Source organism: Pseudorca crassidens, chromosome 6 (assembly GCF_039906515.1).
Source record: "Pseudorca crassidens isolate mPseCra1 chromosome 6, mPseCra1.hap1, whole genome shotgun sequence".
Classification (NCBI taxonomy): Eukaryota; Metazoa; Chordata; class Mammalia; order Artiodactyla; family Delphinidae; genus Pseudorca; species Pseudorca crassidens.
Window position 1 is genome coordinate 46,959,210 of NC_090301.1, and position 27,024 is coordinate 46,986,233.

The 27,024-nt window shown below is 38.4% G+C and overlaps 1 protein-coding gene across 1 annotated transcript in view; it reads right to left on the reverse strand.

The window, feature by feature from the left end:
- FAM171B (family with sequence similarity 171 member B) overlaps positions 1–26,785 on the reverse strand; it is a 65,745-nt gene extending 38,960 nt beyond the window's left edge. Inside the window, exon 1 of the mRNA XM_067741267.1 lies at positions 26,400–26,785. Within this exon, the coding sequence (XP_067597368.1) occupies positions 26,400–26,619 (220 nt within the window). The 5' untranslated portion in view covers positions 26,620–26,785. The remainder of the gene's footprint in view (positions 1–26,399) is intronic.
- Positions 26,786–27,024: the final 239 nt, after the last annotated feature.

Below are 27,024 nucleotides of genomic sequence, written 5' to 3' on the forward strand. Positions count from 1 at the left end.
AGAGATAGAATAAGGACATGATCTCCAAAGGTGAAAAATGTTATAGACCAAGTAAAATGCACATTTTCTCCATTAGGACCAGAATCTTAAATGAGTGTGATTCACCAAAACTAATGAAATGAATGACATAAAAAAGAGTCCTTATAACTTAAGAACAAGCACATTGCAGATGACTGAATAGGGAACAAATGAGAAAGTGAACCATTAGTACTTGGACTCAGTTCCTTCTTGCCTACCCAAAGGGCCCCTTCCCTCAGTAGAAATAAATCAGTCTGATAAATAAACAAATCAAAATCCTAAAACATATTGCCCAAGCTCACTCCACAGGCATTTCTCATCCTAACTTTTATCTTGTCTTCTCAATTTTTCATCCTGCCTCAGAATCACAATTATTCATTCACTCACAAATTTCGCCCAACATGCATTAATTACGTACACTATATACGAAGGTGCTAAGTATGGAGTGACAGAAGAACTGACAGCCCAATGGCATCACAGATGAAAAGACTGAGACAAAGAGAGATTTCTTTTCCTGAGAAAAATCAGCAAAAAAAATTTTTAAGACTGAGGAAAGAACAATGAGGTTAAACAGAATATGTGAAGTCTCCACCAAAGACAAATGATTGAGCTAAGAAAACGTGAGAAGCAGATATTCCTCCTTAGAGGAAAGATGGGAATTTAGTGACTTACCCAGCAAGCATATGCTGACTGATATCATCCCCTTCCCTCAAGAAGGTCCTTGCCTGAGATGACGTGTCCCACTGAGTCTTTGAGCTTAATCCTCGCCACTCCATCCTCACTCCTCTGATCCACATCAGCCCCTTGCACTTCCTTGAGCCAGGCAAGTGCCCACCTTTGGGTCTTTGCACAGGCTGTTCCTTCTGCCTAGAGTTCTCTCTCCCACCCCCCGCCCCCTCCCACATATCCAAATGTCTTAACTCTCACCTCCTTAAAGTCTGTGTCAAAATTATACTTCTCATGAGTCCTACCCTCCCAGTCCTTCTTGCTCTATGTCTCAGGGGTTCCAAGACCACTTTCACGTTCAGTGATTCAGCAGAAGGCAAAAGGTACCACTTACTGGCAGGTCATACTCACAACTAAGATTTGTAACAGCAAAAGGATAAAGAGTAAAAAACAACATGAAAAATAAACGCATCAGCCATGCCCAGAGAGGTCAACTTAATAACTGCAAGGGAGGATGCAAGTGTGTGATATGAAGGACATAAGTCTTGCAGTGGAGGGAGGGGCAAGGAGATAATGTGTAAGCAACCATTTCTGTGCAGAGAACATTCATAAGTTATGTACTTTAAGCAAAGTACAGATTCTTTGATTCTTTACCAGTTGTTCTTTCAATAACTTCAACAGATATGTTCACTCTTGTGATGTTGAGAAAGAACTTTACAAAACAAGATTAGGGCAACCATTGTGGCTTTTCCTTAGAAAAGCAATTAAATGACGATTAAGTTCTACCAATTATTGCCCAATTCTAAATAATTAATTGGAAAAATCTCTGTAGCAGATCATCAAGGAGCCAAAATTGAAGTTGACAATAAAAATGGAAACAAGTAATATGGGTGAAAACAAGAGACTGCTATAAGGGAAAAAAACCCATTGGGGAAAATAATTGAATTTAAAAATATAAAGTTGTTACAAAATCTATTTCACACAGACTTAGATTTCTTAATAAAACGCTATTTAAAAGGAAAAGTCCATTAGGAATCTGTGAGTGGTAAATGTTTTTCCCTTAGGTATTTCAAATATATTAATGATCGTATATAGGAGAGAAGACCTTTAGAGAACCAACAATCAATGAATGTTCCCTCTCGTGAATGTAACAATGGAAATCGGGTTAGCTGGTGTACAATACCCACTTGGGAATGAATTAAGTATGAACTCTTTGCACTGAATACAGAGTACTCTAGCCTCCTTTGCAACTTAATGACTCAATTTCCTTAAGTATCCCTAATTTAGTAAAATTGATGGATGAAGTCTGGAAAGGACTATGTCGTCCAGGCCAAAAGGAGAATCAAGCTATTGCTATTTATATAATTAATATCCTGAAAAAGATTTAGCGTACCAAACTAAAAATGCCTCCCTCAAATTATTCCCCCAAAATATTCCCCACCAAGTTCCCAGAAAGGATGTAATACTCCAAAGAGCAAATAATTGTAAAGTGGGATTATTATTTTGGGCTGCACAACTCCAAGCCAGGGGACCTGGCGTAAGAGAGAACTCATTCCTGGAGCCCGCGTTAGCACATTTCTCCAGAATGGGCTTTCAGGTAGGGTCACGGTCCATCCCAACTGGAATGGCCAGCACCCTCCACCTCCTGCCAAGAGAACAGTCAAGCACTGCCCAAAGACCACCATCTCTAAGCCCAACACAACAGGACAGACAGCCTATTCCTCTCTGTCCTGCATCAGGGAAGTTTTGTGAGATCGTTCAATTTCAAAAACATGATAGAATCAAAGAATATGATACTATAAAGTACTTATTAGTACAGTGCCTTGAATCCAAGTGCTTTTTCTAAGTATCTATTTTTAGTGGTTCCACATCTTAATGCTATAAAAAAGAAAGACTATGATTAGTCTTCTGTTAGAATGTACGCGTAGGCTTAGCAATTGGATATCTAAAGCAAACAACATAAGCAACAAAAACTTAGTAGACAAATCCTTTGTCATGCCTATAACAGAAAAACATCAGAAGCCCCAGATTTGGGGCCACAAAAACCTAAACTATGCTCGAAGCCACCAAAGGTGATACAACAAACTCAGAGGTGTCAGAAGATATTTTAAATTTTCATGAAAGCAAACTAATTTGAGAGTCCATAATTCAACATTCTATACTCAAATCAATGACATGAGATCTTTGAGAAGTTGAGTGCTCAGTGATTGTTCTGCTAAAAAGTAAACACTGCATGAAAACCAATGTTGAACAGAAATGAGGATGGCAGTGTTCCATCTCACTCCAGGGTCAGAGAAGTTGTGCAGTGTCTAACAGACAAGTACATCCCATTAAGTAATTAGCAAATATGGATTATTTTTTTCAAATGACTACTAAGTTGTTAGAAGTTGCTGTCCGGCCACAAAAAAAAAAAAAATTACTGAGGCACTAAAAGGACTGTGAACCAAGAAAGTTCCAGAGTCTGGGTTTGAGCAGTCATTTTATGCTACACATGCACCTACAATATGCATGATCTGTACTAGTCACTGTCAGAGATGCAAAGAAATTAGTTGCCTTCAAATATCTACCTGAGAGAATCAAATGAAAAGAGTGATAGTGCCAAAAAAAGTGCACATAAGATGTTTGAGTTAAGAGAATTGTATGATTAAATTATTCTGGTTAACAATGTTAGGCAAGAAACGAGTCACATGTGAACTCTTAGCATCCATCTTTCTAAAAGTGCCTGTTCACTTTGTCTTAGTAAGAACATTCCAGAAAACAACTGTTCTTTGGAAAAAACACATTTAGAATTGTAAACATGCATGTGTCTACTCAATTATTTTCTGAATGTGTGACTGATTGCTTGAATAAACAAATACATGAAATATTAAATGAAAATCTAACAAAACCTCAAAATTATCAATTTGCATGATGTGTTACTATTGTTACCTTTTCCAGCATGTGCAACTCTCTTGGCCTAGGACAGTGGTTCTCAACCCTGTGTAGATACCAAAATTACCCGGGGAACCTTTAGTATATTCCCAGGCCCCACCCCAGTCCAATTAAGTCAGAATCATTGCAGATGCAGTCCAGGGAATCAAATTTTCATAAGGTCCCAGATGGTTCTAATGCACAGCCAAGGTTGAGAACCACTGACCTAAACAATAAGTATATCTCAAGGGGATAGGGTCATGACCTAAAGCCATCCTCTTCAAGTATTCTGTTTCTTTTACTACAAAAGAATTTAAACTTCTTATCTTTGAAACCGGCATGCACATTTATTCCATGGCTTGCATAAGCACCCCAGGGAATCAGAGACGTGGGATACTGACATGAAAGAAAGCTGACCTTGGTGGCTACGTCTACTAATAGTTATTGTTGGTGGTTTTGGGTATTTTTTAAATCACTGATATCTGCTATTTTTTAATCATTTATCTCTGTGTCCTCACATTCAAAATACCTGGTTAACTCAGGTATGGCTTCACTCAGTGTTTTTTTTAATGTTCTATATAGATAATTTGGAAAATACAGAAAAATAATTTCCTAATCCAATTTCTCAGAAATAACTTGGATTCCATCCAAGTTACTTACAGATTTTAAAAGTACTGGATTCCATACAGTACTGGATTTCACCCAGTACTTTTAAAATCTATAAATAGATTTATAAAATTAAAAACATACTGTATATATGTATATAATTGTGTATATGTTTATATAAGCATGAAGGTGTGAAGGAAACTGACCAAATTGTTAACACTATTATTATTATTATTTTATTTATTTTTTTTTGCGATACGCGGGCCTCTCACTGCTGTGGCCTCTCCCGTTGCGGAGTACAGGCTCCGGACGCACAGGCTCAGCAGCCATGGCTCACGGGCCCAGCCGCTCTGTGGCATGTGGGATCCTTCCAGACCAGGGCACGAACCCGTGTCCCCTGGATCGGCAGGCGGACCCTCAACCACTGTACCACCAGGGAAGCCCAACACTGACTATTATTAATTGGGTCATGGGGTGATACTATCTGACTTACTACATACAACATGTGATGTGACTTACTACAGTGAGCATGCATTATAGTAAGAAGAAAAAAGAAAAAGAATGTTATATGTTGTGTTTTTCAGTTAAGATTGTGTTGTGAACATGTATCCATGCTATTAAATATTTTTCAAAATTACCATATTCATTAGTGAAGAATATTCTATGGGTTGTTATTCATTTACCTATTCTCCCATTAGTGTATGTTTAGTCATTTATAATTTTTCACATTTGCAAACAATGCTTTAATTAAAATCCATGTACATATATCTCCATCTGAATTTTCAATTATTTCCTTGGGAGGAAAAATAATAGGCCAAAATGTATAAACTGTTTAAAGCTTCTTGATATGTATTATTAAACTGCTTTCCAGAATATGATACCAATTTATAGTGTAAACAGAAGAGTATTCATATTTTATTTTGCTGTAGTCAATATATCAATATGACTGCTCCTGTCTCCCCAGGGAGTTACCATGAAAACTATTCAGTAAAGTTTTGAAATCATTTATTCTATTTTCCTTTTACTTTAAATTTCATTCCTAACACTGTTAGTTGTTGTTTTTTTTCCTTCACACCCTCTTGATAGGTTGAGAGAGCTTTCTTACGAACAAAACTAAATAGACAAACAATAGCCTGACAAAGAGCCCAACATATACTACGTATTTTGTTGTTCTGGGATGGCATTGGTGAATTTATAGACTTTATTCACGGGAAAATAAAATGGAAAGGACTTAATAAAACATCCATTTTCCCTTTTTCAGAAGACATTCTCCTTGTTCTCTCCTTGTTCTTTCTACATGCAAAATATGTCTAAAGCAGTACAGAGAAAATGGAACTTATTTAGAACCTGCCAGATACATGCTTCAGCATGGCTTTTTTAAAAGGGTCTTAAACTTACTGTCAGCATTTCGTTTAAGCAGATGAGACCCACCCTGTGGGGAGAGTGGTTAGATTTAAACAGAATAAGTACCAGAATTTTCTCCAATGCTCCTCTGACAACTTAGTAAAATGTAGCAATTTCCCTTTAATTAGACATCTGAAAGGAATACTGACCAGTAAACAGAAATTCAGGTGTTTGAAGAACGACTGCCTAAAGCATGACCGTAGCATGACTACTACAGCCTGAATGGGATGCAGTTTACAGTATTAGCAGAGAGGCAATATACTGGCCTGGAAATTTCAAGCAGAACAAATCATTAATTCCTTTTTTCAGTGAAAAAAATAACATGAAATCAAAAGATCTTAAAAGGTAAAGCAGTATGCATTTTGTATGTAAGAAAGGTCCATAGGTAGCGTCACAATATTTTCAAAACTCCAGATGAAATTCACTTGAGTAACCAGTTATTGAATATTGACCAGGCATCAGGTTAAATGCCAGACCCAGTGGAGCACATATCATAACTTTTATTTATTCAACACCATCTTTGTATCAGAAACTATGCTCTGCTAAATTTTTATGTTATTCTATTTAATAGTACCTAGTTTCAGGTCTGAAACAGTTCAAAATCTAGCAGGAAATGCATACAAAAATGATATGAACAAAGTATTATAGGTATGCAGAAAAGGGAAATATGAATTCTAAGTGAGAATGTGAGGTATTTTCAAGCAGGAATTAACTGAGGCTAAACTCGAAAGAGTAGCTAAATTTTAAAATACAGACTTGACGCAAGGTCACATCAGGAAGAAGGACTGGCATGAGAAAGGGCACCAAAGTTAGGGGCCTTCAGTTTCACAGAATTGGTTTGCAACTCCTTTAACCAATCCAACATTGACAAGTTGCCTCAGTGAACGCCCCTCTGTAAGGCAACCACTCAGCGACCAACACTCCTAAGCATCAGCCTATCGGGAGCAGACTCACTCCAACGACTGTGCCTCTGCCCTGCCACCCAAACAGCAAAAGCCTCACCGGAGAAGCCAGATTCCCCTGCCAACGTCATCCCACAACACCTCTGAAAGCCCGTCCATCCCAGAACTCAACACTTCCTCAAAAACCTCCATGTAAGGTCACTTTCCTGCTCTACTGAGAAAAACTGTGCCCGACCAACATAGCTCTCCCTATCAAGCATGCGACAAATTCAGCATTTTGCTTTTGTCTCAGATATCGAATGGTGGTCTCATCCTTCGACGCAAAGCATGCTGTGTCAGGCCTAAGCAAACATCGAAAGTAATATTTACCACATTAAAAAATAATTTTGCTAACACCCTTCCAAGGCTAAGACCACATCCTTCACACCAATACTAGGTATGACATGAATCGTTTTCCTTATGAATTGCTTTCATTTTGAATGCTTTGAAAGCAGTATTACTTCATAAATAAAGAGAACAGAATACATATTTAAATAATTATTATGCACCAAATACAAATAACTGTATATATTGAATAAAAAGTATAGGTGCTTTTTAAATTTTCTCATATTTCTTGAAGCTTATTGAAAACTGAAAAAACACTAGATAAAATCTAACTGCCCATCAGTGTGGCTTTTTTATACAATGGGATATTATGTAGCAATTAAGCTGAATTAATGAGATGTTAATGTATCAACAATGAACATGATATTGAGTAAAAAAAAAAATCAAACTGCTAAAGGATATGTATAATATGTATGCACATCTGTTCCAGTTTTTGAAACAGATTAACACCAGTTTCAGGATAGTGATGAATTCTGGATAATGAGGGGAAGGGGATGAAAGTGGGGCTTGATTTGACCTTTAATTTTTATTTCCTAAAAAAAGACGGAGAGAGAAATCTGAAACAAATAGAGCAAAAGGCTAATATTTGATTAATTTCAGTGATGAAACTATATAGACTATATTTCTATGTTTGAAATCTTTTATAATTAAGATGAAATTGTAAAAAATAAAAACAGAATAGAAGTGGGAAAATGTATTCCTACAGTGAATAGGTGAGTAAATACAAAAACACAAACCAAAATCTTAGTTTCTATTTCCTCCTTCTACCATCTGGCCTTCTACTAAGAGACAATCAGCACAAAAAACATTCTCCTTATTGCTTTCGAGCCACCCCCTGTAATGTAGGCTCTAAAACTGTGGTGACGAAAAAGCAGGTAATTAAACCATAAGCAGTTGGGAAATCAGTCCCTTAATGATTGAAAGTTTGTCTCTCCTTCCCTTAGGTTCCCACAGCACTTTGAAACTCATAATGGGGCATATTATGGCAACTTATGTTAAATTATATTTACATATGTTTATGCCCTCTCCATCAATTAAATGTTAAGTATCTTGAGAGCAAAAACCTTACTTTTCAAAGTTCCTTCAAAAAGTCAAAGAGACTTTGCATAATAAATGTTCACCTGCAGTTGCTATATTGACTTTGAGTGTTAGACTATACGCCCATCTCTCTATCTGACTGAATAATTTTCCATCTTAGAACTTCAGTATATCATTTAATTTTTAACTATTGGACTTAATAGATTAAGAAACTACCACTTCTAAACTAAGTGCTTCTAATTCTTTCTCATGACAATGCCTGAGAAGATAGCAAAAGCTGCTTTAGGTAAAGAACTGAGCAGTAGAAATCAAATCTTATATTTAGCCAGCCATCACTTTAGACACAGCTGCCTTATTAGCCTTTGCCACACCGGTCAATCAATTCCACCTAACCCATCAGGAAGCATACATTTATCCACTGATCCAACCATTCAGGAAGCTACTACTGTGAACCCAACCCAAGTCCAGGGTTGATAATGCCTTCCTGCCACTTGCCAGGCTCTGAAAGTACAGAGAAAAAAAAAAAAAAAAAAAAATCAGTCTGACATAGCTGAATCCTTTGTTTCCATGTACGTTCAAAGTGGACTAAAAATAATTCCTAAACTACTTGCTCTGATTTATTTTTGTCCTACGAACTTTGTAAACCTTCATCTGGTTTACTACTTAAATTTGAACATAACTGTATCATCATGACTAGGAATTTTCAGTAAACTCCTGATGAATCCTATTTGGCCTTTACAATTCATGACTGTCTCCTGCTTCCTACTTATAGAGAGAAGAATGGCAAATAATTTCAGAATCCTTTTCTCTTAATGTGTAGTTTATAATAATTCTATTTCATTCTTTCATCCCATCTTTTAATGAAGACTCCTTAAAATGTTGTTTTACTTGTGAATGTTGTTAACATTAGAAAATTTTAAACTGGTTAGATGCAACTGCCATACCAATCGAGAATTCAATCAGCCTTGAATTTTACAGAACACAATCTTCCAGATCTAATCAATAACGTTAATCAATCAGCTGGCTCCACTAGGATGTCAATGCCCTTCTCTGCTGTGGGGCAGTAACCGCAATACTACAAAGAAACATAATTTACTACTCCTCTGAGACACGTATTCAAAACTAAATTAAGATTTCATCTGCCTTGCAGAATTCTTTTCTAAAGAGAATGTTTCAAGACACACCATTTTAATGGACAGATCTGACGCCCCAGCACAATGCCAAGGCTAGCAAAAAGAGAAAGGAGGTGAGCTGCAAAACATTCCTGTTTGTTCCATAAAGAAGAAACACTACCTTTTCCATACAAAGTTTTCCAAAGGACCACAGCCAGTATCCATTGGCTTATTTGTATGCTGAGAATATTCCAGCTCATGTTAAGATTTTCTAGACAGAAGAAAGAATAATAAAAACTACTGTTTGAATTCAGCCTTTCTTAAGAGCCAATTTGTCTTCTCAGCAAAACAAAAGGAATCAATATAGTAGTGAAAACATGAAGCTCACAGATGAATACCCTCCCTCTGATTTTTGGCTTTCAAATATATTTTGCTTGCTTGCTTGAGGTAACGTTCCAAAGACAATGTTGTTTCTAGGTTGCTTTAAAGGAAAAACAGAAATTTTATTCCACGATATGTTTTAATACTTCTTACTATATAAACATATTCTCTTTAGAGTCAATTTATAGGAAACGCAATAAAGCAATGAAAAGAAATCCAGCCTCATTTACTAGAAAGTGGTAAAACTGACACGTTACCTTTTCTGTCTACTTATTCAATCCTTACCACCATAGAATATAAATCAAGACAGAATATTTATATTTCTGAAATATTTAATTTACTAAAAATCATCTCTAATACTAGCAGTAATTGATAGGTATCTGTTAAGTTCTAGGTATTTCACATACATCAACTCTAATACTTAACAATGCTGCAAGGTAAGTATCATTATCTCTGTCTCAGAGAAAGTTTAATTAGTTTGCCCAAGAGCATACCTAAGAAGAGGCAGAGCAGATTTTGAACTCCAGTTGCTCAAACTCCAAAGGCCATGGTCTAGCCACCAAACCACGCACCCTAGAAGGATTCCTCTTCTGGTAAAGACATCAACCACAGAAGCAAGTAGGAGTGCACGGAAGCCAATGTGCTGCCATAACCAACCATACCTGCATCCCTTAACCACCCCATCCCCCCACCCTCTCATCTCACTCTCCCCAGGGCAGCCACACAGGCCTTCTTCCACAGCTCAAACTCACCAAGGCCTTTCCTCTCCAAAATTACAATCATGAACCGCAGTTCAGCTAGTCGCCCAGTTTTTTAAAGTGCCAAAAAATAATCTTTAACGACTACCCTCATTTATTATGCTTTTTGTGACACAGAACTTTTATTTGATAATTATTGAGGACTAGATTAATTAAATGTACTTGTTTGCAATGTAGATTTAGAAATTTGCTTCTGTGAGTCAGAGGCCTGAGGGCAATATTCGGAGAAAATAAGATCCCTTTATGGAAACCTAAGGACATCTAAATTAGTACTGTGAAGTGAGGGGGAAATGTAAGTGAGAAAAAATGGGAAGCGGGAGTGAGAGGCATGATGTTTTTTCATCATGGACCAGAAAGTGACAAAACTAAGTGCTAATGAGAGATAAAAAATAAAGGTAGAAGTAAAAGGAAACAAAAATATAGAAAAGGGAAAGAAAATGGCTCTGACAAAGTACTCTGGGTTTAAGAACTGTACATGGTTGACTGACAGTTCACAATCTTAAAGCATCATAAAGTATTATTCAAATCATCATCCTCAAATTCATTTGAATATCATCAGCATTTACCCCAAACTCATAAATCTAAGAACAAATATTTTTTCATTAACATGAATTTTAAAGCACCTACCCTGTGTCTAGCACCGTGATAGGCATGAGGAGTAAATGAATAATATGAATAACAAAAGATCCTTGGTTTTTAGATAGTTCTCTTATATATACTATCATAGCATGTTATGAATCAACATGCCATGCTTTTATTGAGCACTTACTGAGTGTTAGGTATTCTGGAATGTAAAAACGAATGAAGGAATATATCTATGCTCTAAAGGAACACCATATTATCAAGTACTGAATCACCAAATAGAGACTGACTGATGTAGTAAGAGAAAATAATTGTGGACTGAAAAAGCTTCATGAGAAAAGTAGAGCTGGGCTTCCCTGGTGGCGCAGTGGTTGAGAGTCCGCCTGCCGATGCAGGGGACACGGGTTCGTGCCCCGGTCCAGCCCACATGCCATGCAGCGGCTGGGCCCGTGAGCCATGGCCGCTGAGCCTGTGCATCCCAGGCCTGTACTCCACAACAGGAGAGGCCACAACAGTGAGAGGCCCACGCACCGCCAAAAAAAAAAAAAAGGAGAGCTAAGTTGGTTTCTGATGGAGTTAGAGATAAAAAAGAGATAGGGCAGTGCCAGTGGGGAGGGAAAAGAGTCAAAGGATTTAAAATTTCCTTGGAGCTAGGACTTAGCTTGGGAAATAACATATTAAGCTATTAAGCTAGTTACGACTTTTTCGACTAAAGTTATAGAAATCCAACCAGAGTTTCCTGAAGCAAAATGGAAATTTATCAACTGATGGATACTAGAAAGGGTTGTACAAGAAAACCACAGGGATGGCAACTATCCAGCCGATCTGGAGAACGACTGGGACCAGGAACTCCATCTCTGAATACTGGCTTCATCATTTCCATTCATAGGCTTTCTCCACATGGTGGGCAGCATGGCTGAAGACAACTCTCAGGTTTTACATCTTACCATTTCCAACATCAAATGTGGATGGAGAAGGGCAGCATAAGCAGAAGAAAGGGGAAGATAGGTACCAGACAGACAGTTCTATATACGTCCACCATAAACGTTACAAGTAAAAATTTGATTAATGGGAATTGATCCTAGATTGGTGGGAAACGACCAAAAAACAAAGTAACTTGAAAGCCTAGCAGAACCTCCCATTTTGTAGCATAATGTAGCTAAATTGCTACCTTTATACAAAACTCAGTCTTATCACAACCTGGTGGATGTGTAATGTGTTATTTGCACAAATATAACAAGCCAAAGTGAAACCTTCTTAAAAATTCCATATACAATCTATAAGATTCATTTACTCATTCATTCTTTACTTGAAGCTCTATACCTTTTCTTCATTGATGTTATACAGTTCAATTAAAAGTTTTTAATAATTGTTTTACCATTTCAAAAAAAGTGTTACTTGCCCACTGAATGTTCCCCAGATCTTAAGAGAAGCATGCTAAAGCTTTTAGGGATGTGTGTGTGTGTGTGTGTGTGTGTGTGTGTGTGTGTGTTGTGTAAAGACAGATAATAATAGAGATAAAGCAAAAATGACAAATGTTAACAATTGTTGCATCTTGGAGGATATATGGATACCCATTACACTAATTGAATTTTTCAGTATACAGTATTTCAAAGTATTCATTATAAAAATTTGGAGGGAAGTAGAAGCCTGACAGAAGACTTCAAATTTTAAATGACAATATAATGAAAGCATAAAAAATGAAAGTAGTGTTTCTGGAAGATAATGTAGAAAGGGTATGGTTTGAATTAGAAGTAGTAAAAAATAGAGAGACCTAAGAGATTACTGTATAAGTCCAAACAGATGGGGGGCGGGGCAGCAATGGGCTGGACTGAGAAGGAGGCTGTGAAAATGAAACAGAAGGAATGGATACTAAAGACTGTGATGAATACTTAAAAGAACCAGTGAGTGACAGGTGAGTGTGGGAGAGAGAGAAGACAGAATCAATGATGATCTCTGGTTCCCCAAGTCAAATGATTAGGGAAGGGATAGAAATAGATAAGGTCTAAATCAGGGAACAGATTTGTCGGGTTAAGACAATGTCTTTCATTAAATATGTTAATATATTGCCTCTTCCATGTAAATATAGTTCATATTCTGACTATGTGGTATAATCTCCTCCTATAGTCTGTGAAAACCCAAAGACAACGTACCACACAAGCACCCTAAGAACGAGAGGCAGACACACTGGGCTAGAGCCTGGGGGAAAACAGCCAGAGTCAGCCCATATGCTCCCCCTGTTAAGCCACCTGTTTCAGTGTCTCAGTTCCCCTAGCCTGGAAGATTTACAGAATTTCAGGGATTTTTTAAAAATGCAAAAACTGCATGATAGGGTGCTTTAAAGTGGTAAGAGCAAACTTCGACTGTATCCACAAAAATACCTCAATGTATATCGCTTCAAGTAAATGTGAGAACTTTTCTCATGCATTGGTAATTTCAGCTAAATGGCCTCTTGCTATGAGTACACCTCTAGATTAACCTTAATGGAGAAAAAGTTCATGAATATATAAAATTCCTATCTATTATTTTTCATATACTTTCTGATTTAGCAGAAAACCAGGCAACTGCTATGTGCAATTACATTTTTTTAAAGTCTCAATTCGGATGGTGCAAACACAATCATTAACAAAATAAATCTTAAATCACTCACTGCCTTGTGGTGGGGTGTGGAAATAAAATTTGGGGTCACTGAGGAGGAAAGAAGAGAAGCCAAGTTGTTCCCATGATAGGGTGGGGAAATGGCCAACAGGCTGGCCCAGATGGGAGACAGAGGCTACAGGAGACGTCAAGACACAGCTTTCTGTGCTGTGTTCATGTGGAGAACTGAGATGTTAAGAAAACAGCACAATTTGGTCAAGGTGGTGATACCGCACTGTTAAAGGCAGGGGAGAGTTATTTCTGCTATATATCAATGTAAAGGCAAGACACAGTCACTGCTAATTCACAGCAGACCTAAATTGATAGAAATGGGGCTTATCTTTGAATCCTGAATTCAATTCCTTTGTTTAGAAAGGAGAGGGCACATCTGGTGTCTTCAAGAAATGAGGAAACGGTGGAAGAACTATGTTATTTTTTTCTAACAGCATGGAATGATGAGCGGTAAAAGTATGAAATAAAGAGAAATTAAAGAAAAAAGAATTCTAGAGGATACTAAAGATAAAAGGAACAGAATTATTATACTGTTAATCACAAAAGAAATGGAAAAAATAGATCTAAATCAAAAATAATAAATAATTTCCTTTTGCTTTTCTATATCACTTTGGGACAGACTTTAAATGTGCATTCTTCCAAGAAACAGGCCAAATTATTTCCCCTCAAACCTGTGTTCCCACTGTCCCCTATATACTCCTCGAACAAAGCACTTATCACACTCTGTTATGATTTGTGGTCTCTCTTTGTCTCCACCAAGTGTTCTCTGCAATTAGTGAGATTTAAAAAAAAAAAAAAGAAGAAAAAAATGAAATCATTTACTGTATGAATCTTTATGTTATCTCTAGCCCCACATATAAACCAACATATGATGTGTTAACTCCAAATAAATACCAGTTCCTCTTTCAGTATATTTTTTTCAAATCATGGAATTGCTCTTGATATAAAACCTGCATACTTTGGCCACTCATTCTGCATGTCTTACAGTCTTTTCCCTATATAATATTCTTTTCATATATATACTCTCTAGAGAAGTCCACTCAAGCTTGGGGATGAAAGAAGATAATCAACTGCACAAATATCTATCTATATTCAGTCATTCATTTATTCACTCAACAACGATTTATACAGGAATACAGTCCCAGCCAAAACAGTTATTGCACCTGGCTTCATCTTGCTTCCAATCTAGAGGTGAAGACAAATATGGAATTATGGAATAGATGCCTAGCTACAGATCAACTACAGACCATGAGTGATTAGGAAGTGCTTACAAGAGCACATTAACAGAGGAACCTAGCTCAGACTGGAAAGCTAAAGAAAATCTGTTTAAACGAAGTGGCACTTAAGCTAATACCTGAAGTTTAAATGAATTTAGCCAGGACAGAGAGAGAGAGTGAGTGTGCATGTGTGTGTGTATGTGTATGTGTGTGTGTGTGTGTGTGTGTGTGTTGGATGGATCAGGGAAGTACTGCAAGCAGAGATACAGAGGAACAACCTGTACAAAGGCCCTGAGGTACAAAACCTGTCACACTCAAGGCACAGAGAACTGGAGCTGAGACTGGGGTGGGAAAGCATGCAGGCCCTTATAGGTCACTGGTCTCAATGTCATGGGAAGCCTGATAAAACTTGTTCTTAAAAATAAACACTATTTGTAGGGTGTTGGGGGAGGATTCCCATAACTGGAGTATGGATTTTTAGAGCACCAAGAATGGAACAAGGAGGCCAGTTAATATGCTAACCTGAACTAGAGTGTTAAGAGTGACCTGGGCTAGAGCAGGGGCAGTGAAGATGAAGAGAAGTTAACAGATGAGGAATATTTAGGAGATAAACTTGGTGGGTTTGGTGATGGACTAGGAGAGGAAGGTAGAGGAAGCGGCAAGGACAGCACCCTCAACTCTCCTTATTGGCCAGAGGGGCACTTTAATAACAGTGGGGTTTTTAGTAACAAAAGGAAGAATGAATGGTGAAGGTGGTCGAAAGCTGAAAACTGCCAGTTATAAGTTCTGGAAGGTAATGTACAGCATGATGATCCTAGTTTAAAAAAAATAAGAAGGGGACTTTTTTTTTTATCCTGGAAGGTCTGGTGAGAAATGAAGAGTCCAGACTTAGACATGCTTAAACTGAAATACCTGTGATCTATCCACATAAAGATGTCAAAATAATTGGTGGGTATATTCAGGAGTGCACTCTGGGAAGTCTTAGCATATAGGTGGTATTTAAAGCAACTAGAGTGGATGAGATCACCTTGTGAGAGAGGAGAATGAGAAGAGAGAATGTTAAATTAAATGGAAAAAATTTTTTTCTACTTTTAGAATATAAAGATATTTTAATTACCTACATATTACACTATCAAATATTTTATGCCTATAATACTTAAGTATAATTTTACAATATAATGTAATTATTGCATAGCAAATTATTTAACAGTTACAGACTTGAGACTGTATTACTGACAAAGGATATTGATAGGGAAGAAAGGGGAGTAAATTGGGTCACCATATTTTCATCTTCCTTTGTCAGATCTATCTCTAAGCTGCTGGATCCATGAAGGGCCCCATATACAGTCCCTGCATACAGTTCCAGTCTGTGAGCCAGTCCTTACATACAGGAAACACAAAGGCCACAGTAAGATGGATTTGTCAGGGGAAGCTTATGTCTTTTTTGACCTCCCTGTCTGTGCCCCCGTGCCATTCTCTGAAGCTGTAGCTTTCCAAGTCTCAGCACATGCTATTATTTATCTTTGGAACATCAGAATGTGTTGAAATACAAATTTTTCCATTTGGACTTTCAAATGAAAGAAAAATTTTGCAATATAAATCCATTCCTCAAAACAAGGAATCGCTCTGCTATTCACTCTTCCTAGCATCTAGCTTTTCCAATGTAGTCAGTTATTAGTGAAACCAGGAGAGGTGTGAATCAAAAAAAGTAAATAAGGAAAACATGAGTTTCAATGAGTTTAGAGATGATATTAATTCTGAAAGTCGAGAAGAGCACTGGTGATGAAAAGAGCAAGTTCAATCACAGACGTAAATCACAGTAGCCTGAAATTACTATTTTGACCCCCAAACTGTTAAAAAACCAAAGATTAATACTTGCTTCAGCAGGTGGGAAATGGCTTAGGTTTTTATAAATGCCTTCTCTGAAGGCTAATAACAACCAGGGCAGGCCCTCATCTGCTAAAATGCATTGAAGTTTATAATCAGGCCTGAGGGACTGGATGAATCACAAAGTAATCAGAGCCCTTATTAAGATTATTAACTTGGTCTTAGTGACCCTATCCTTCAGTGCAAGAGCCAGGAGCCAAGATGCAGAGAGTTTCTGGGTTGACTGCCAAAAAATTCTGAACAGAGGGTTTTTTCAGGTATAAGATATCCCACTAGGTTATTATATAATGAAACCTGGATATAAAACAATTCAGAGTCATATGGTTTATCAAAAGATAATTATTGCATTTTGGTAGACATTATACAAACAGAATGGAAAAGCCAAAGGTTGAAAGAAAAGCCAAAGGTTGAAAGAATCGACCAAGGTACGTGCATCCCACACAATCAGTTTCTTCAAGGGTTAAGGCCTTCTGGCAGGACGGGTTATGTTGCTGTCACGCTTACTAATTCTACCCATCACATGTACACAATAACAGAAACCTCACATGTTAAGAAAACACAAAAATGTTATTTGAGTCTGAACGTTACCTTTGTTCTTTTCTTATTGAGTCCACTTACAAAGGTCTAATCAACCATGGCAGGTTTTCTTAACCTTTTGGGGGTGGTCAAGGATTCCTTTGAAAATCTTACAGATGATCTCAACACTAGATAACTGAGATTGTATAATTAATTTCAGGGTGCTCATAAACCCTCTACACCCTTCCACTGGTTCCCTAGAACCTCTGCCATATAGGGTATAAGGGACAGTGAGTCCCTTACACAAACAGGGGAGAAGATTCACCATTTGTGAGTACTTTCTCTCCCTATGAACTTACTTGACCTCCCCTCAAACTTGTCACAGCGAATTATATTACCTCTCTCTTCTTTGCTTATGAGCCTCCAAAATCTTCACCTTTTACATCTTGACACCCTATATTTACCAAACTTTATGGATTCACAAGACTTCTTTCCTATTAGAAATACTATGGCACAGAAGCAATTTAAAAAGGCACATTCTTTTGACTATTCTGATTCACAAAATTGAATCCATTGGTAGGGAAAAACTATTAAAAAGCTCACTTACCTTAGTTATATTTGCTATGAAGAAAATCATCAAATTATCCTTAAGTAACAGTTTTATCAGAATCTGTAACTGCCAGGTGGTACCACAATTTCTTTTAAGATGTGAATGTGGCACCTAGAGATTATCATACTAATTGAAGTAAGTCAGAGAGACAAATATCACATATCACTTATATGTGGAATCTAAAAAAATGATACAATGAACTTATTTACAGAACAGAAATAGACTCACTGACATAGAAAACAAACATGGTTACAAAAGGGGAAAGGCGGGGGGAGGGATAAATTAGAAATTTGGGAATAACAGAAATTTAGGAGTAGCACATAAACAACAAGGACCTACTGCATAGCACTGGAACTATATTCAATATCTTGTTAAGAAACTATAATGGAAAAAAATCTGAAAAAAAAATATATATTCAATATATGTGTATGTATAAATGAATCACTTTGCTGTACACGAGAAACTAACACAACATCGTAAAGCAACTATACTTCAATAAAAATTTTTAAATAAAAATAAAACAAATAGTACTTCAGATATAGAGAACAAACTAGTGTTTACAGGGATGGAGGGAAGACAGGGGTAGGGGATTAAGAGGTACAAACTACTATGTATGAGATAAATAAGCTACAAGGATATATTGTACAGCACAGAGAAGATAGCCAATATTTAATAATTATTATAAATGGTGTATAATAACCTTTAAGAATTGTGAATCATTATGTTGTATACCTGAAATTAATATAACATTGTAAATCAGTGACACTTCAATAAAAAATAAAATAACTGTCTTTAAAAAAAAGAAAATTTACAAATTACCAGATTAAAAAAAAAAGAAAAGACGTGGATGTGTTCCAGCTTATGTTATATACTTTTAAAACACTGCCAGAGCAAAGCACTTAGGAGAAGGTCATTTCTACCTCATCCCAATTCCAAGAGCCTATGATTCCAAGTCTTATTTTAATCTATGAAGTGAAAACTTTTGGTTTTTTTAAATTACTGCATATTTTAATTGATATTAGACATCATTTCGTTATAAATAGCATTAGAAGATCAGATTAGTTGTTTCATACATTAGTACAGAGATACTTTTCTTGCATATGATTATGAATGAGACTTAAATTCTGATTACTTTAAAGAAACACTGGAATTTGGGGAATCATTAAATCATAGCTTTTCTGCTAAAAGTCCAGAATCTAACAGCACAAAAATATTGTAAAATATATTTTGGAATGTACTTATTTTATGAGGAGAAGTAATTTGTTTTTAAATGCAAATATTTGGAATACACCAATTCATTTAAAAGTAAGTGACCAGATAGATTTTTTTTTAACTTCAGGCACACAACATGAATTAATCATAATCTGTGCTTCATGACACACTTATTGATCCATGCATGGTTCATTTTACTTAGTAAAATAATTAAATAAGTCGTACTATACCCATTATCCTTGGTGACATTTTTCCCCTTACGCAAAAAGTGTGGCCTCCCTCTACTTCATTTTTACAGTAAATGGATATTCTTTTGGTAATCCTGTCTCAGTCACCCAGACATTATAAACAAATCCTACTCATACAAATATGAAAACATTAGCAGCATGTTTAAAGTTTTGAAGAAACATAATCCATTTAACTATATAGAGCCATATTTTGACAGCTTAATTTCTATCATTTTCAAAAACACTGGCAGTTGGGGGCAGGGGTGGGAAACAGGCAAGGGTGGAATGGGTCACAAAATCCAGGACCTTTGCAGCTTCTATTCAACTCCTGGTTATAGTTAACCCATTAGAAAAAACAAATTATCCATCTACCCATGCTGTTTCTGTTTGTGTCACATTCCTATTACAAAACAGTGGCAGAACAGGTAGGTGTGAATAAAACCATGGACACTGGTCTTATTTTATTTTAGAAAGAACAATGAATATGGAATTCTACAACATCCCTGGAGCACTTACCCCCGAGGTAAGCCAAAGGCCTTACAGCATGAGCCCCAGGTGAGGCTGGACATTTCTACGAGTTTCCAATTGATCAAGTGGTCACTGAAAGCCCAACTAGTATTTAGGTCCACAGATATGAACTGCTAATGGCTTAGCTATATATGTGTTCTAAATTTTAGCAGAGCTAACAAGTGAACTAAAACTATATAGTTTCTAAGTGCTGTTTCTCTAGGAATAGGAACAAAACTAAACTAAGTACAATAACTGATAATACTGGCAAATGTTTAATTTTAAATTAGACCCTCGTGTCATGATATAGAAACCTACTTGAGAAAAAAAACCACATTAAATAACAATTGAAATCTCTGTCACATATAAATAAAATTAATTTTAAATCTTGGTTTTTGTGCAAGACACAGAAACTGAACATGGAGAAATTAACAGGCATTATCAACTCAAGGCTTCAGAGAAGCCCAAGACGTTGCTGAGACATTTTACAGTCTAGGTTCACTAGGTCACAGATTTGACACGTTATTAACATGGAAAGCAATTGCCATTTCCTTGACACCCTCTACCCTACATGAAAGGGCACCCAGAAACCATTCCTCATTTCAGGCCCAAGTGAACTGGCCTAATTATACTCCGAGACATTATCAACAAGTAGTTAAGAATACTGCCTAGTCCTCATAACATAGACAGTCATAAAAAAAAAAATTTAAGGGCTTCCCTGGTGGCGCATTGGTTGAGAGTCCGCCTGCCGATGCAGGGGACACGGGTTCGTGCCCTGGTCCGGGAAGATCCCACGTGCCGCGGAGCGGCTGGGCCCGTGAGCCATGGCCGCTGAGCCTGCGCGTCCGGAGCCTGTGCTCCGCAACGGGAGAGGCCACAACAGTGAGAGGCCCGCGTACCGAAAAAAAAAAAAAAAAAAATTTAAGAGGCACAGAATCTGATATGTCTTGGACAGATGGATTGTGCTTACACAAAAGGGCAATTAAAGAGACATCTCCAAACAGAATCTTCAAAGCAAACAGAAGCTGTTTTCTTAAGCCTATGATGTATTTCACTACAATGCATAGCTTTCATAGTTTTAGAATTTTCCAGGTAACTATTCCAAAGCATACTTTTTATCAATAGCAGATGGAAAATATTATGTCCATTTCCTAGCTAAGGCAACTTGGAGGAAAGGAAATTAAGACACATTACACTAAGCCAGGTCAATGAATGACAACAATACTGCAGCTAGTACCTAGTCAGAATGCTGAAAGAGAATTAAGTTCAATATTTATATACTTAGGGGGAAGAGTTCTGTTTCAGAAAAATATTTGGTTGTTTCTGTTCAGGCACATTAAGAACACTGAAAAACCACCACTAAAACAAACTGGACTGAAATTCAACACAATGGCATGTGTTTTTCCACCTGTAATCAACACCAAGAAATAGCTCCCTTTGGTTATTAAAATCCTGGAAAGAAATCATAATTACCCCATCTGGGAATACGGCCTTCAAAGCATGAGTACTTTAGATAAAACAGCCAATGTCTAGTACCACTCTATTGATTTTCAAATTCCTTGAACGGAAAAAAACTAAACAAATGCTTTCATGGATAGGAGATTTTCAATCAGGTTTGCTTAAATCAAAGTTTAAATCAAGTTATTTGAATTTAATAAAAAGTATACAGTAATACTCTCTACTGAATTTCAGTATTTTTAAATTTTGTTAAGTAGGTCCCAGCTACATAGAATATGAAAAAAATCTTTAACTTTAAAAGTACAAGAATGTAGCAGCTTCATTTACAATAGCTAAAACTGGAAATAACCCAAATATCCATCAGAAGTGATAAACCAAACTGCAGTAATTGATACAATGGAATACTGCTCAGCAGTAAAAAGGAATAAACTACTGAACATCCATGCAACAACATGGATGAAACCTATGGAAATTAGACTGAGCCGAAGAAGCTAGACACAAAAAAGTACATGCTATATGGTTCTATTTTATGAAGGTCTAGAAAACACAAAATTAATCAGTGACGAAAACAATCAGAACAGTTGTCAATGGGTCAGGAGCAAAGATTGCCTGGGGGCATGAGGGAACTTTCTAAGGTGATATAAATGTTCTATATCTTGATATGGTAATGGTTACAAAGGTATATCCATTTGTCAAGAGAATACAGTTTATGTTAATACCAGAATCTGAAGTATGGACATCCATTAAGTAGCTTTTACAGCTTTTTTTCATTTTATGACTTTTGATATTTTTAAACCAATACTTACAAAATGTATATAATCATAAGCTCACTTGAAAATTACTTTTGAATATTTTTGTAAGGCAAACATAGAGTGATAATAAAATTCTAACATCAATTAAAAGATATATATTTTGGGCTTCCCTGGTGGCGCAGTGGTTGAGAGTCCGCCTGCCGATGCAGGGGACACGGGTTCGTGCCCCGGTCCGGGAAGATCCCACATGCCACGGAGCGGCTGGGCCCGTGAGCCATGGCCGCTGAGCCTGCGCATCCGGACGGCAACGGGAGAGGCCGCAACAGTGAGAGGCCCACGTACCGCAAAAAAAAAAAAAAAAAAAATATATATATATATATATATATATTTTTACTATTTAAAAATATATATATATAATGTGGCAACTCTGTAAATCAAACACCACTTTCCCCACCCAATAAACTATAGTTTATTGTTAAAAAAAAAAAGGAGTACAGTTTAGGTACGTACATTTTAATGTATGTACATTTTACCTCCCCGCTCCCCCCAAAAATCCCACATAATGGAAATGGATGGAGGTGTGAGTGAAATAGTCACAGCAGAATTTGATCATTGTTAAAGCTGGGTAATGGGTATGGGCTGTTTTTAATACTATCCTGTTTACTTTCTATATATTTGACGTTTTCCAAGGTAAAAGGTTTAAAAATATAGATCAGTGAAACGTACAATCAAAAATGTTTATACTGTGAAAATATATCCCTCAAGAGGCTTTCTCTGTATTCAGAAGACTTTTATAAAAATCCACTGAGATCCCCAGTGTCTGTGCTTCGCATGGAGAATTTGAAATGGAGCTTGTTATTTTCTCCAGCTCCCCTTGCCCCCATCCCCAGCATGCCTCCCATCTAATGGGCCATCAGACTGAATATGATATGGTTGTCTCCGCTACCACCAACCCCCAAATTAATTCTTCCCTCATCCCTCGAATATTTATTTCTAACAAATACTGGTGCAGATGGAGAAATCAGAGCTGCTGCAGACACCGGAGAAAACAGATCTCAACCTTAGTCTTTATTCTCATTACTCTCTGAGGATGGTGTTTTAGAAGTTAGTGAGAAAATGAAAATTTACTTTTTTTACATCCTGATTTTTTAAAATCTCATATTCAACTTCTTTTAAGCTCACTTTCTTATTTCTCAGCAATATGAAGAGACATAAATTTTCAAAATAATAAAATCCAGAGTAACCAGAGTCAGCAGTCAGTTTCTCTACTATGGACTTATGAGGCTCAATCATGTATCAGTCACTAAACAAGTCTTATTAGTTTTCTAAATATTGCCTGAGAAAAGTCCTATAGCTTTTCACAAAACATGTCCAAAGAATCAGAAGCACCACACAGAGGCAAAGAATGAATTAAAGCTCAGTCAGAGCTATTTAAAGGTATGTTAATACCCTCCTAGAGCTATTTAAAGGTATGTTAATACCTATAAGAGGATTATAAGTGCACCTGGGTAAAGAATCTTCTTGACAGAACCTAAAAAGTGGACTTAAGTATTGTATCTAGCAGTTCTCTGTAGTGAACACAAGATAAACACTGAAATTAGCTAAAATTAAAAGTCCAAAATATATATACTTTATAACCTCCACTTACAAATATTTCTACCTAACATTTCTTTATGTTTATATGACCCTGCTAAATTCCAATGAAGAATTTCACAAGATGTGAAATAACAAACACTCATAAAGTAAAGGAGATCCTTGATGCCAGCATTTTTGTTCATTCATTCATTCATTCAAAAATATGTGTTCCTACGAGTAGCAAGTGCTCTTCTAGGTGCTAGAAATATATGTAATAATTCAATGTAATAACGAACAAAGCAAAGTTCATGCCCTCAGAGAGTTTACATTCTAGTAAGGGGAGACAGGCTTACAAGAAGGGCTGAGGATAGTAAGTGCCATGGAGGAGAATCAGTAGGAAAGAGCATGCAGATGGCTATTTAATACAGCTGTCAGGAAAGGCTTCTGTTAGCGTGACTGGAGCAAACCTGAAGAATCGAAGGTCCAGAATTCCAGGCAGAGAAAATGACAAGTGCAAAGGCCCCACACCACAGCCCACTTGCAAACTGAAGAAACAAAGAGCCAGTGTGGCCCCAGCGCTGAATTAGTGTCAGAGCTGAGGGAGATGGGAGTGAGAGGGCCGCAGAGGATCTCAGCCTTTGTGGGCCATTTTCAGGGTCTGGGCATCTAGTGTGAGGGAGATGGGAAGCTATTGGAGGGCTGTGAGCAGAAATGATCCTATTTAATGTTTTTAAAAAGATCACTAGGAAAAAAAAAAAAAATCACTAGGGCTTCCCTGGTGGCGCAGTGGTTGAGAGTCAGCCTGCCGATGCAGGGGACACGGGTTCGTGCCCCGGTCCGGGAAGATCCCACATGCCGCGAAGCCGCTGGGCCCGTGAGCCATGGCTGCTGAGCCTGTGCGTCCGGAGCTTGTGCTCGGCAACGGGAGAGGCCACAACAGTGAGAGGCCCGCGTACCGCGCAAAAAAAAAAAAAAAAAAAATCACTAACTGTGTGAGGAGAACAGACAGAGGAGCAAAGGTTGAAGCAGGAAGACCAGTTCAACCTAGAGATCACAATGTGCTCAGAGGAACATTTTAAGTTCATTTGTTTATAGGTTATGTTTCATTATACAACCCAAATACTCCTGAAACTAAAACAGCAGTCAATTGAATTGCTCTCTTGTTTGCCACTGGCTTGGAGGGTTAGAGTTTTTGAGGGAAATGCAAGAGTCATCTTATGTTACTTTTCAGGCTGTAGTTTGATCTGTTGGCTAATGGTTCCTTTACCTCCATTAATAGGTAAATAAGATAAAAACTGCTAGTTTCCCCCAAAATAACCCTTTTCAAAAATATTACATCACAAATATCAGAAAACAAATATTTTCACACGTACACTGGATACAGATGTTTCTCATATTATTTCCGTTATTCGTAAACTTCATCACAACCTATCTATATGGTAGTAGCCAAAACCCATTTAACTAATATTCCTGAAAGACGATAAATCGAAATAAAAATATACTGCAAATCATAAAATCCATCACCACTCTGACTTCTGTTTCATCATTTATGAAATCCCTCCCATAATGAAGACAGGCTCTCGATCACTCTCCTATCTCTCATTTCCTTAAGTTTACCCAACAGCATATCTAATCGCTGCCTCGCCCGTACCCTGTGGTTAGCACTTTCAGTTATAAAAAGCCAGGTAGGAAAACCACCACACACAGCACATCTTTCAGGAGTTTCAGCCACGCTCAAGTGTTATTAAATGGTTTGAGAGGGTGTCAGAAACACATGCTTTCCGGCACACTTTGGTGATTTCATCCTACGCTCAGAGCACTCTGATAAATTAAATCATTCTGGCTGTGTCAGGAATCGCAGCTGGTGTACCTGAGTATTGCTCTTTGATGATGAGCAAACAGTACAAAATAAGATACCGAACCCTACTCTTTAAAATCTCATTTTCGGCATCTCGTATAACGTTACTAGGCAGGATTTTAAAGCGAAAACAAATGTTATAATTCACTTTGGTTTTGCAGAAACCTAAGCCCACTTGCCAAAAAAAACTGATGGCTTTTTTTCTTTCCAAAGAGCAGGCAGCTTCTACAGTAGGGAAGGGGACTGGGGTTGGGGGGTAGGGAGAAGCTATTAATATGGATAATCCAGCTTTTTGCTTACCGGCATAGCTTTAATGGAGGGGAACCAGGCAGGAACTGAGGGACTGTTACAGCCACGTATACCAAAAGGGCTTTCCTCACCCTCAGCTGAATAGTGTGGAGAATCTGCCTCATTACCTTCTACTAACAAGTAAGGAGATTCCCCTCTCTGGGGGCAGGCTTTGCTGTACTAACATCCGCTACAGACTTCACCTCATCCAGCCCCCTCTCCTTTTCCCTTTCCTTCAGCCACAAGCTCCTATTTCTTTTTTGGTTTGTTTCATCTTATTATACTGAAGGCATTCTTGCAAACTGCCTTCAACCATTCCCGGGATAAGAAGAGACAGAAATAAATAATAAAATAAATTAAGATTTCTTTTCTCCAGAGCTAAATTTAAATATATAGGCGGAGTGAGATGGTGAAAAGGGGTGTGTGGGTGTCTACTGCAAGATTTTTCAGTCTCTAGGAGAGAAAAGGATAAAGAACAGAAGGCTAAAAGGATTTGAGAAGTGTGTGTGTGTGTGTGTGTGTGTGTGTGTGTGTGTGTGTGTGTGTGTGTGTGTGTGTGTGTGTGTACAATCATTCCCAGGGCGGAGGGAAAAATTCAGGAAGGGAGGGAGAAGAAAAAAATCAATCCAGGCACTCACTCCCATCCTTCCCGACCCCTCCCCACCTCACTGCAGTGCTCTGCGCTTCCCAGAAAGCTCACCACCCAAAGGGCAGATTCCCAAAACCAAAGCAGAGCCCGAATCCGGGTCACGCAGGCAGGCGTTTAGGGGGGTGGGGTGGGGGGTGTAGAGGCAGGCAATGGGAAACCATCTGGCTAGGGAAGCGGCGAGGAGGCCAGCAAGACCAGAGGAGGAAAGGCAGGGCCGGGCTGCCGGGACCTACCGGGAGCAGTGACGGTAGAGGATGCCCCGGGCACCTCTGGCCTCTCCTCCTCAGCTTCCTCCCGCTGCCGTTGCTGCTGCTGCTGCTGCTGCTGGATGAGGCTGAGGTCGGAGCGGCTGAGCTCAGCTCTGGCGGCCGCAGGGACCAGCCTCGCCTTCAGCAGCACCGCGGCCAGGCCGAGGAGCAGGGTGCAAGGGACGCGCCGGCTGAGCCTCGCCATGGCCGAGAGCCAGAGGGCCGCGGCGGCATATTGCGGCGGAGGTCCGGGCGGCGGCGGCGGGCGCCAGGGCTGCGGGCTCTGGCAGCGCCCGCCCGCTCGGTCCCCTCGCTCGGTCTGCCTCGCACACCCTCACCAGAAGGAGGAGGCTGTGGCGGCGGAGACGCCGGGGGAGCAGGAGGAGGGGGAAGTTAGCATCCTCGCGCACGTGACGCGCGGGGCGGGGTGGGGCGAGCCCCACGCCCGGCGCCGCGTCTACGCTCTCACCCCGGGCTCAGCTGCTCCGGACGCGCGCGCTCGGCGGGGTGCTGGGGCGCAGTGCTGGTGGTGGCTTCCTAGAGTAAACGAAAAAGGACAGCCTTTCTGGGGGCTGGTAGACCTTCAGATCCTCTAGCCCCTACCGAGACA